This window comes from Archocentrus centrarchus, chromosome 19 (assembly GCF_007364275.1).
Source record: "Archocentrus centrarchus isolate MPI-CPG fArcCen1 chromosome 19, fArcCen1, whole genome shotgun sequence".
Lineage (NCBI taxonomy): Eukaryota > Metazoa > Chordata > Actinopteri > Cichliformes > Cichlidae > Archocentrus > Archocentrus centrarchus.
The window spans coordinates 24,931,294-24,944,489 of record NC_044364.1 but is presented as its reverse complement, the minus strand read 5'-3'; the positions used below and the strand labels follow the sequence as shown (position 1 = coordinate 24,944,489).

The window sequence follows — 13,196 nt, the reverse complement described above, 5'->3', positions numbered from 1 at the left end:
GTACTATAATTTTAAGGACAAGATTGATTGGATTTGATGAAAAATTTGGAATTGTTCTATGTTTGGTAAGAGGGACTGCCATTCAAAGAAAAGCACTGCAAACACAGTTGAGTTCTAATGAACACTGGTAATGCCACCAGCAGACTTACCCAATTAATTTGGGATGATTGCAACAGGCAGACCGAGGTTAACGGCATTGTGCGTTACATAAGTCATGACTGTAATGTATTGTTGGAAAGTGCGTGTGTGGTACGCGTTCTGTATGTCCCTAATGGGTATCTGTACCTAGCAGTTGGGGCAGTCAGGAAAGCGGCCCGGCCATGTTTGTGGAATAATAAAAGAATGCGCCAGTTGAGAACAAGCTCGTTCCTGTCTATTTAGTACACAATATAAGTACATTACATGGTGTCAGAAGTCTAGTAAGAACGGCAACCACGCCGCCATGACTACGCAGTTTGAACACCCGAAGATTGACTGGGATGCCGCGGATTTATATCAGGAGTTTCAGCGGTTCAGCTGCCACGTTAGCTTCGTGTTCGCAGGACCCCTCGCCGCGCTGGAAGCAAAACAGAAAGCCGGCTGGCTGGGTACGTGGATAGGCGAGCAAGGGAGAGAGATTTACAAGACGCTTCAGTGGGCGGATTGCGAAAAAGACGACCCCGCGAAAGTGCTGGATAAGTTCGCCGGGTACATCAGACCGAGGAAAAATAAACGGATCGCCAGACACCGCTTCAAGCAGAGAAAGCAAGGCGCAACAGAAAGTTTTGACCACTTTGTGAAGGACCTGAAGCTGCTTCTAATGGACTGTGAGTATCCAAACGCAGATGACATGTTGATCGATGCAATAATAGCAGGAGTCAGAGAGAAACGTGTCCAGGAGAGACTGCTGGATAAAGGTGAGGATTTGACACTGGCTAAAGCAGTTGAAATTCCCCAGCAATACGAAATGTCTCAAATTCAGATGCGAATTGTTAGAGAGGAAGATGCACAGGTGGCGCATGTGTCAACCAGACCGAAGCACTATAACCAAAACAAAAAAACTTACAGTCACAAGCAGCATAAGCCCACACAACCAATGGAAACTGCACCAAATAAAACAAACAATTGTTCAAGATGTGGTAAAGATAACAAACACAAGTGGAATGGAGGAAAATGCCCAGCAAAAGGCTCTTTATGCTCATGCTGTCAAAAACCAAACCACTGGGCATCAGTCTGCCGAAGCCGATTAGTAAGTGCACTTAATGCAGAGTCACCCTCCTTCCAGAGTGACGAGGACATTCTGGACATAAACCTGACAACAGAGGATGTTCCCATAGCAATGCTTACAGACGATAAGTGGTTGGTGGACATTTTTGTTCTGGCTCACAAAGTGCAGTTTAGAATAGATACAGGTGCTAAATGCAATACGCTGACTCTGAACTGTTATCAGTTGCTGAACCACATGGGGGAGCTAAAGAGTTCCAAAAGAGTGCTGAGAACCTACTCCAATCACAAAATAAAGCCAGTAGCTGCAGTCGACCTTCCACTAAAGTATAAGGACTGTAAATGCACAGCGGAGTTCGAAATAGTGGACATTGCACAAGAGAATGTGCTCAGTGGCACAACAGCCGAGGCCTTTGGCCTAATTGCTAGACTGGACTCTCTAAATGTCGGCAGAGTGGCAAACGATGTGAGCACAGTTAACAACACCGCCACGAACCCGAGCCCACCTGCTGGTCTAGAAAACTTTCCTGAACTAACACGTACTACAGGAACATTGCCAGGCAAATATACAATAAAGATCGACCCTGAAGCAAAACCAGTGGTGCATCCTGTGCGCCGACAACCAGTAGCCCTCAGAGCAAAGATAGAGAATAAGCTCAATGAGATGGTAAATGACGGCTACATCACCAAAGTTAACCGACCAACTGAGTGGGTGAGCTCTATGGTTGTGGTCACAAACAAAGACAAACTCCGAATATGCATAGATCCAAGTGACCTGAACCACGCTATCAAACGGGAGCATTACCCAATGCGCACAATCGAAGAGGTTGTAGCTACTATGCCCAATGCAAAGGTGTTCTCTGTACTAGATGCAAAGTCAGGCTTCTTGCAGATTGAGTTAGACGAAGCATCATCTTTCTTGACAACATTCAACACCCCTATTGGGAGGTTCAGATGGCTGAGGCTACCCTTCGGCATAAAGTGTGCACCGGAAATATTCCAGCGCATCATGGACCAGATGCTGGAAGGCGTCAGTGGGGCAACTGCCATAATGGATGACATTCTCATCGCAGCACACACAGTGGAAGAGCACGACAAAATACTCAGAAAAGTTGTAGAGAGAGCCACGAGCTACAATCTGAGGCTAAACTTCAGCAAATGCCACATCCGGCAGCTAGAAGTGCCATATGTGGGACATTTAATAACAGCTGACGGATTGAAACCAGATCCTGCTAAAACAGAAGCTGTGCGACGCATGCCACCACCAACTGACAAAGACGGTGTTCGCCGCTTCTTGGGATTTGTGACATATTTGTCAAAGTTCATTCCAAACCTTAGTGAGATTGATGCTCCCTTACGACAACTTACAAAAAGCGATGTGGAGTTCTCATGGGATCCAGCACAGCAGCAGGCATTTGACAAACTTAAGCACTTATGCACTCGTCACCCCGTGCTGAAGTTTTATGATGTGACAAAACCTGTGGAGATATATTGTGATGCAAGCAGCACAGGACTGGGAGCTGTTCTGATACAGGATGATCAACCAGTCGCCTTCTCATCTAGGTCTATGACGGATGCCGAGACGCGCTACGCACAGATTGAGAAGGAGATGCTCTCCATTGTTCATGCCTGCGCCAAGTTTCACCACTACATATTTGGGAAACATGTCACAATATACAATGACCACAAGCCACTGGAGGACATCTATAAGAAACCGTTACTGTCAACTCCGATGCGCATACAGAGGATGCGCTTGCGACTGCAGTGGTATGACATCACGGTTAAGTACAGAAGAGGGAAAGACATGGAGCTCCCTGATACACTGTCCAGGGCACAGCTGCCTGATAAGACCCCAGAGGCAGGCAGCCTGGAATGTGTCTCAATGCTCAGCTTTCTGTCTGTAAGTAGCGATAAGTACGCCGAACTGCAGCAATACACCAAAGAGGAATTAAGTCCTCTCCAGCAAATCATCCAGCAAGGTTGGCCAGACAACAGGAGGGAACTACCCATCCCCGTCCAGCCGTACTGGGACTCAAGAAGTCAGCTGACTATAACCGACGGCGTAGTGTACAAAGGAATGCGCATCGTTGTCCCCCCCACCATGCGAAGACACATGCTGGAGCTAATACACCAGTCTCACCTGGGCATGGTGAAGAGCAAACAACGAGCACGTGAAGTGTTATATTGGCCAGGTATGAGTGCCGAAATTGAAAACGCGATCAGAAATTGTTGTAAGTGTGCTGAGATTCAGAACAGACTTCCTAAGCAGCCACTCATTCCAACAGAAACACATGAGCTACCGTTTGAAGTTGTGGCCTCTGATCTGTTTGAGTTTGAGGACAAACAGTACATCATACTAGTGGACTATCATTCTAAATACATTGAGGTTGAACTGTTAAGAGACCAGCGCAGCCGCACTGCTATTGAAGCCCTGAAATCTCAGTTCAGCAGACATGGAATCCCTGCCGTTCTGCGGACAGATAACGGCTCGCAGTATGCTTCAGAGGAATTCAAAGAGTTCTGCGAAAGCTACAGCATTCTGCACAAAACATCTTCACCTCATTTGCCACACTCCAATGGCGAAGCAGAGCGGGCAGTACAAACAGTTAAGAAATTGTGGAGCAAAGCAACTGACAAACATCTGGCTCTACTGGACTACAGGACAACTCCTCTTGAGTCAGTCGGCCTGTCGCCAGCACAGCTGCTCATGGGCAGGAGACCCCGCAATAAACTGCCAACTGCTCGTGCATTACTTAGACCGATGACCTATGACCCCCTCAAAGTAAAGCACCTACTAGACAAGACTAAAGACACCCAGAAGTTCTATTACGACAGAAGAGCAAGCCGCTCGCGTCCAGACCTACGTCCTGGGGACGAGGTCAGGATGGCACCGTACCCAGGCAATCAGAGATGGGCCCCTGGAGTTATCACTCAGCAGCACAGTTCACCTCGGTCGTACATTGTGGACAGCAAGGGCAAGCTGTTTCGGCGCAATATGCAACATCTCCGCAGAGCCACTCAAACTGCCAATCAGTCCCGGCATGATCTGCCTGATGAGCCCTGGCACGAACCAGCAGCTGAGGAGCCGCAGTCATCGGCAGGCCCGCCAGCGTCCCCTCTGTCACCCTCAGAGGTACCCCGGCTCACGCAGGCCCAAACAGGTGGACTCTTTCGCACTAGGCTGGGCAGAACAGTAAGACCACCTGAGAGGCTCAACTTATGAACTGTCTTAGTCAGGGACAGGCGTGGTAAGACGTCTGTTGGAAGTGATGTGCTAGTAACCTCTCCTTCCTAGTTTAGTTTGACTACTTGTTCAGTAATAAGCTTAATATTCACTGTATTAAGATTACAGGTATCAGTGAAAGTAAGTATTGTATCAGTGAAAGTATTGTTCGGTTATGGTTACACTGTTGTGAAGCTAAATGATAACTTCAGTTGGGGTAGTGTTTAGGGGAATGCTTCTTTCAGTTTGTTACATGTAGCACTGCATTTGTTTTACTGTTGAGAAAGGGGGATGTAATGTATTGTTGGAAAGTGCGTGTGTGGTACGCGTTCTGTATGTCCCTAATGGGTATCTGTACCTAGCAGTTGTGGCAGTCAGGAAAGCGGCCCGGCCATGTTTGTGGAATAATAAAAGAATGCGCCAGTTGAGAACAAGCTCGTTCCTGTCTATTTAGTACACAATATAAGTACATTACAATGACTTACTGGGGCTGAACACCTACAGTCCCAAAAAAAGACAGTGAGGGCTTTTTGGCTCTGTCGTTCTTTTCTAGTGGAATTTATACCGACATAAATAGAATTAAAGAGACTGATCATTTTAAAGTGGGGACAAATTGTCTGGTTAATAGCCAAGCAATGGGTGGCTGGATAACAACGTCACCCCCAACCTTACTGTGTGACCAGTAGCATATACCAATGCCATAATTACACTGTGTGACAACCTCACTGCATGGCCACAGAGATTAAACCTTTCCAAGGTATCTGCTTGTGTTTAGGAAAACAATGAGAAAGTTGTGGATTATCTAAACTGTCTGATGGAAATACATTGAAAGCACAGTGACTTCGACACTTCAGCAGCAGGATGGAGAGATGCACCCCAAATTACAAACCAGGAAGTACATCCACGAGACTGTTTTGTGAAAGGACTAAGATCTGAAGTACACAAGCACTGTGAGCAATGTGCCTTAGCAAGACTATCTGAGGTTGAGAGATTTGCCATACATGGAGAAAAAAAATGGCAAACTAAGAAACAGAGAGACATAAAAGGAGGAAAGACAAAACTGAAGCAGAATTCCAGATGGCAGAGCTCTCAATGTATCATAACAAAAGGTAAAAGATGAAAACAACACACGTGCAAAGAAGACAAACATGTATTCCTGTTGTCACCATGTTGTTCTGTCAACTTGTTGGGTCAAAATTTGATGTGCAAACTTGGGATAGTCATTGTGTCAGAGAAAGATGTTGCAAATCTACACCAACACACACACACACACACACACACACACACACACACACACACACACACACACACACACACACACACACACACACACACACACACACACACACACAGGCAGGACCATGTGTCAAAAGGAAGAATGGTACAACAAATACAGCAGCACTGGTTTACAAAGGGATTCCAAATTTACTCTCAAAAATTTTGTATGATCTCTGGAGCTGACAAAAACATTCAAACTTCACAGGCAGCACATCCATCCCAGATAAGGTAATCTAGAAATGGACTTTATTGAACTCAAACCATGTGAAGGTAAAAAAGTACTGCTTGGTGATTGTTGACATGTTCTCAAAATGGGTAGAAGTTTTCCCTTCTAGCACACAAGATGCAGGTGCATTGGCTAAGGCCTTATTGCAAGAAATCATCCCAAGGTGGGTAATTCCTGGTCATCTCAGCAGTGCTAATGGAGCAGCTTTTGTCAGCACATCTTTTATGCAGGTAAGTGACTAACTTGGAATGGACATCAGACATCACTGTGCTTATCATTCAGGTAGTGCCAGAGCAGTAGAAAGAGAGAATGGTTCTATATAAAGCAAACTAAGTAAATTTTGTGCAGAAACAGGACTCAGCTGTCTAAAAGCCTTACCCCTAATGTTAATGCACATGATGACTAGGGTAAGAGTTAAACATGGCCTCAGTACTTTTGAAATTTTGTTTGGACATCCACCAAATATGGGGATAGGGCCCCCAGAAACCACAGAACACTGTGAGGATACAATGTTTCGCTACTGCATAAATCTCTCATCCACTCTGTCCTCTCTCCATAAGCAGGTTAAAGCAGCCCTTCCACAAGCAGCCCAAACAAACCTACACCCTCTCAGACGAGTGCTGATCAAAGATCTCTGGAGAACCCTCTAGAAGCCAAAAATCGTGGCAAGGACCATACCTGGTACTACTGACAACACAGAATCAAACCTAGTACATAAATGGACATCTCCCAACCATGATTATAATGATGCAGAGTCCATAGACCATAAACAAAATGATGATGTGTAAATTTCTAATTCTCTTTACATTTATCATTATTAAGATGCCTGTTTACTAAAGAGCTGAGGCCATTTCTGTTTAATTACTCCTTGGCCTCCTTTAGCAGTAATGATACTTGTAACAAATGTAGCCTGTTTGTAGCGGTGGAGGCCAGGCTCAGTGAATGGTAGACTCAACTCTGCACCCTGGAAAATCCAGCAGTTACCAGGCCCCTGTAATCGGTGCAGACCAAGGGGCTGTTCATGCTTCCTTTATCCCTTTGCAAAGGTTTACTTTCTTTCAATAAATCACAGAAAACCAGTTTTGTTTCAGTGTTCAGTTTATTTTTCCACCACAGATGAATCTGTGATGTGAATTTGAACATCCTACATCACATCATTTTCAAGTTATCAAGTTCACAAACTTTTTAGAAAACTTAGCCTCTGACCTTTAGTTTGAGGTCAAGGTTGCCAAGATTTGAACTCATCCGAGACTTTAAGGAGATGAATCTATGGTGTGAATTTTAACATCCTAGGTGAGATCGTTCTCAAGTTAACACGTTCACACGTTCCGACACCAACAATGCCAACGCCAAGACTTTGACAATACGTTAACTTTATATTTGAAACAGCTGAGCAAAAATGTGTCACTGTCCAAAAATGTATGGCCTAGCTGTAAACCAAAATATATTTAACAAATAAATATATTACAAAGCAGAAAAAAAGATACTACATACTTGGTGGTGTCTGCAGGCTGTGGTGTGAAGTTGCCTTCTGAATCCATAGATGACTGTTTCTCCATCATGGCCATGTAGTTAGACTCCATGTAGTCTGGAGGAAGAGCTCCAGCCACAGCACTAAGACATGGCAGTGCCAGTTTAAATAGCTCCTGGTTGTACTGCTACATTACAACACATACACAGTATGTAAGTGTGCTGTTTCATACATTATTGTGCACATTGAAGGCTATGAATGATGAAACTCAAATCATGATGTTGCAGTAAGTCCAAACAAAAGGCAGCCAGGGAACATTAGAGAAACATAGGGAGAGGAGACAGTTGGCAGGGGTGGGTATACTTGTGTCTCCCCGGTTCGCTGCTCCTTCTTGTCCAACGGGCTTTCCTTGAAGGACAAGAGGGTTGCTTTAATGTGCCTTCAGGTCAGGGAACTGGCGCTTGCGCTTATGCTCCCAAGTGTAAGTGTCTTGTTGTTGTAGTGGCAGTGCTGTTTCCGTGCTCTCCAAACTGTCAGTGTTCCTTAGCTTACTTCCCCAGTATAGGTTTCCTTTTATTTCAGTTTTGCCTTGGTTTATTTTGTCCTCTATGTTTTGCTGCCAAAATAAAGGCTCACTTTTGGTTCATTTACAACTGCCTATTCCTGCATCCTGCTTTTGGGTCCTCACCTCCTTCACACGCCACACTGCTTGCTTCAATGCACCGTGGCATCTATGGTAACAAGCTCTGGGTAGCAAACCAAAAAAATGAGATTGCACATACAAGTGGAGAAAATGACTTTCCTCCCAAAGCTGCCGGGGCTCTCCCTTAGTGAGGGGCGAGGAGTTCCATCACTTGGGACGAACTTAGAGTATAGTTGTTTCTCCTCTACATTGAAGGAGCCAGCTGAGGTGGTTTGAGCATCTGGCAAGGATGCCTCAGGGGCATCACCTAGATGAGGTATTCCAGGCAGACCCAGGAAATACAGAAGAGATTATATCTCTTGGTTGAAATCTGAGCTACTATGTCTTTAGTTATGCCTCTCTTGCACATGTTCTGAGGTAGACTCAGGTAGCATTGAAGGTCTACCCTGGTAAACAGTCTTTGGTTGGGTAACACACCAACACACACTTTGGTCCAGTTAGTGCATGAATAACTGGGTAAATTACCCAGTAACTCATGGAATTTTATTCACATAAAGAGGAACTTTGTTTCTCAAACAGCTTTCATTGGAATCAATGACATGTTGTAATCCAGTACCCAGTTATTTTTTCAATATATTATTGATTTGGAGATGACACACAGACTCAGATTTATAAACTGGGTATATAGAGTTTGAAATATGGGATACAAATATATTTATCAGATAGAGTGGGCCTAATGAATAGTTTAAGTATCATTACAGGAGGTCAAAAGGTCACCAGCAGCATGGTGGCGCAGTGGTTAGCACTGCTGCCTCACAGTTAGAATAACATCTGGAAGGCCTGGGTTCGATTCCACCTTGGCCCAGGCCTCTCCCTCTCTCTGTACGGAGTTTGCATGTTCTCCCCATGCTTGCGTGGGTTTCCTCCGGGTACTCCGGTTTCCTCCCACATTCCAAAGACATGCACTTACTGGGGTTAGGTTAATTGGCTAATCTAAATTGCCCATAGGTGTGACTGAGTGTGTGAATGTGAGTGTGAAAGGTTGTCTGTAACTCTGTGTTGGCCCTGCAACAGGCTGGCGACCTGTTCAGGGTGTACCCTGCCTCTCGCCCTATGACAGCTGGGATAGGCTCCAGCCCCCCCGCGACCCTGAACAGGATGTGCGGAAGCGAATGGATGGATACAGGAGGTCAAAAGGTCACCATGGTCATTAAAAGGTTTAACAGAAGTGCAACACTAAACTGTGAGAATTTTTTGAACTACCACTGGACAATAGCCTTACCTTGCGGGACAGAGCATCAAATATTCCCCAAAACATTTTCCTAGAGAGGTGCAGCTCTTCATCTGAAGCTACTCCAAAATTGCCCCAACCTCCAGCCAAACAGTAATACTTCCAGCAACGCTCGTAGTGATTGGTCAACAGCTGGGGAAGTCAAGAAAACATTCCACAGCAGTCAATATACGAATGCAGCCAGATACAATACAGAAATCAGAGGTGTGAGGTGAGAGCAAGTACACTTCTTAAAGAGGACCTGTATAGAATTATTGTTTGAATTAGAATGTTATGATTTGCTAACATACAACAGGTGGTAAGAGCAAAATTGGCTGGTGCACATGTTTCATAAATGTAATAGTAATTTGTTGTGTGCATTTATTTTTTGCATAGGATAAGAACATTTCTATGTACATATGAGCCCACTGTGCATAAAACACCCATATATAGAGTTCAAGTACACATTTGTACATATGCACTGTTTGTGTCATGGTCCTTGGCCATTGGCTCAGTGTTGTGTGTTTTCTGTGAGGTTCTGGTTTTTGTATCTCTGCTGTGTTTTTCAGTTTGCTTACAGTTAGATTCTTAGTTTGTTATTGTATTTCATTCTGGTTTCCTTTTTTTCTTGTCTTCCCTGTGTCTCTGTGTTTCTGTGTCTGTCTTGTTCCTACGTGTCTTGGCCCTTTGTCTTGTTTTTTGTGTTTAGTTTCACTTCCTGTTGTTTCCCTGTGTGTTGTGTTTAGGTTTCCATTTAATCTTGTATCCTTATGTTCCCAATAGCTTTGGAGTTTAGTTCTCCCTGTATTTTCCCTTAGTGTTCCTCCCTTTTTTGTAGTGTCTGTTTTCTTCAGTCTGTCTGCCTCCCCGTGTAATGTCAAGTTTGTGTTTATTTCCATGTCTTCTCTCTTCCTGTTTTATTTGCTGGTCTTGTGTAGTGTGTGTCTTGTGTCTTGCTTTTCTTCCCCTCTTGTTGTCTTGTTTGTGTAATTCTTTCCATGTGTGCCTCATCCTCCCCAGCTGTCTCTCTCTCCCTAATTACCAAGGTGTGTGTATTTAAGGTCTCAGTGTTCTTTAGTTCCTTGTTGCATCGTTGTCTATGTCCAAGTAAGCTGTGTGCGCTTTTCTTTGTAAGTTTTTTCCTCTTGTCGCTTTGGCGTCGAGTTGCTGCCTTCAGTTACACCATGACTCAAGAATTTTGTGTTTTTGCATCTTGTGTTTTTGGACTTTGCATATGAGCCTCCAGCAATGAAGCTGTTTGAGTTTAGTGCCGCTTCCACATGTCCTGTATTTTGGTCCAACCTTGCCTGCCACACAGCCTAACTCTAACAGTTTGTGAATGAGGCCCAGTAATGTTAAGTAGTAATTATGCAACAATGCATCTTTGACCGTGTTATGCAGTACTGCAAAAGTTGTAATTGCTTTCTTCAGGGAGTAATTAAGTAACATAACACATTATTATTTTTTAAAAGCAGCAAGTAATGTAGGGCAACCCCACTCCCTGCTAACCTGAAGAAAATGGATGGACAAGTAATATAAGATACATTCAATTTTTGGAGTAACAACCCTAACACTGACTCCTACACATGCAAACTGAGCACTTGTGAACTGACTTTGATTTTATTTCTCACCTTCAGAGGCATCTTGGTGTGTTCATTAAGCAGAGGTACATCAAACACCAGTCTCCTGAGCAAGTGCTGCATCATTGAAGGCCTTAGCTTACTATACATTTAAAGAATTACATACATTAGTGGGTTATTAGTTCTGATCAAGAATGCAATCTCCAGCATGAGCACTATAAAAACAAAGTAAACCAAATGATGAACACTCATCAAAAGTTTTCACTGCTGGGACTTCTGTTTCTTATATATGTCTTCATCTTACCCACAAACAGCAAGCAGACACTCCTCTATGGAGTCCCTCTGAGCTTTGGTGAGGCAGCAACCTTTGGACAGGCGGTAAACTGTATGAAGCAGGGAGTCGATTAGTGAGGCGAATGGCTCTGTCCCCGCGAACAGTGGAGCACATTTAGTCAGGAGAGGCAGCACTGCTGTACACAGATACCTGTTGAGGGCCAGTGCCATGTCTGTGGCACTAAGAGCAACCTGACACAAAGGAGAAGAGAGAAACAGAAAAATTACAGGTGTGGCACAGAGTTGAGAATCTCAAATCAAACATGATCTCATGTTACTCACATTGAATAAAAGTACTTATTTCTGCCACTGGTATCGACCAATAAGAGCAATATCAAGGACTGTTGCCTAAGAGGTGATACAAGACTAACCACAGAAGAGTGCTTTTCAGGAAAACTGAGGAAAGGACTGCTGTGGCTGGACTGTGGGTGTGCAAAAGAGACAGAAAAGAAGCATATACACAAACAGGCACAAACTTACAGTGTCCAGAGAGGCAGCAGACCTCAGGTCTGGTAAAAATCCAACCTCCAGAAGGTGGAGAAGAAAATTCTGGTCTTCTATACCATAGACACGGTCCAGGAATAGGACCATGGCTGCTTTGTGGTCTGGGCAGAAACCTGCTGACATGTCTGGCTCCACAACCAATCCATCTGTGCATGCACAGACACAGACACAGACACACACACACACACAGACACAGACACACACACACACACACACACACACACACACACACACACACACACACACACACAGGCATAAGTTACAAATCCGAATTAAAGCTGCAAGCAGTGATGATCAGGCCCTCGTGCCAGGGCACATGTTGAGCCATGGTGCGGTCGAGCAAACTGAGCACTTATTTGGAGGTTGCTACAGTCAGGAGCATCACGGGGTCATTTGGATATTGTTAGCCCTGTGGGCTAACAATAACAATACTCAGTTGTTGCATCATTCAGCCACAGAACGTCTCCTAAGCCCACTAGGTGGGCAGTTTCCCACATGTCATGATGCTGTATGTAATGCGTCCACCCATGAATTACAGTTATATGATCATGGGATGATCATTATCAGTCTACTGCTGATTTCCTGTTCCCACTAGGTGGCGTTATTAGCATGATGCAATGCTGGTACATAGATGGTCTGGACTCACACTCTCATGAAGCATGTGAAGTGTGGGACAGATTGAACAATGTATATCCGAGATGTGACAATTTGTTGTCCTGTGGCGAATGATCAAAATTCGGCATGTGGCCACACTAAATGTCATGTTGATCTGATGAAATCTGTCAGAGGAGTTAGTTAAAACATAAGGCCTGGTAATGGAGCTAAAGGATCCACTGAAAAGAGACCCAAAATCAGAGTGTTGATACGGCAACACCATTCTACCAAACCTTTGACAACTTTTTAAAGGCCACTTCCTTAGATGATATTGAGTGATTTTGGCCTCACTGGGTTGAACGCCTGAGAAGAACTTTGTTAAAATAGAAGGCCTAAAAATGTCAAAAAGTAGTCCAAAAAAAAAAAAAAAATCACACCTAAAATTCAAAATAGCTGATTTCCTGTTGGATTTTGGATATGGCTCCCTTTGAGCCTGCAAAATTTCAGATAAACAGAGGAAAATGTAGCCTTGGGGCTGATGTTTTTAAATTTTCTGGAGCTTGAAATTGAAAAAAGCCAAGAATTGAAGCAATGCTATGGTAACACAGTTTAACATTCTATAAAACAACTTTTGATGGCCTACTTGTCTAGATTATGTTCAGTGATTTTGGTCAAAATGGGATGAACGCCCTAGGAGGAGTTTGTTCAAATACGAGGCCTGAAAATGGTGAAAAAATTCAACATGGCTGACTTCCTATTGACTTTCGGGTATGCTCCAAGAGACTTTTTTGTGCATCTTATGTTATATAAACCTGCAAAATTTCAGATATGTAAATAAAACGTAGCTCCGAGACTGATTTTGTTTTTTTTT

The 13,196-nt window shown here is 44.0% G+C and overlaps 1 protein-coding gene across 1 annotated transcript in view; it reads right to left on the bottom strand.

The window, feature by feature from the left end:
• Window positions 1-13,196, bottom strand: part of ryr2a (ryanodine receptor 2a (cardiac)) — a 375,294-nt gene that overhangs the window by 160,915 nt on the left and 201,183 nt on the right. The window contains 5 exon segments of the mRNA XM_030754826.1: window positions 7,425-7,588; window positions 9,327-9,467; window positions 10,946-11,036; window positions 11,199-11,419; window positions 11,708-11,877. Coding sequence (XP_030610686.1) covers window positions 7,425-7,588; window positions 9,327-9,467; window positions 10,946-11,036; window positions 11,199-11,419; window positions 11,708-11,877 — 787 coding nt within the window.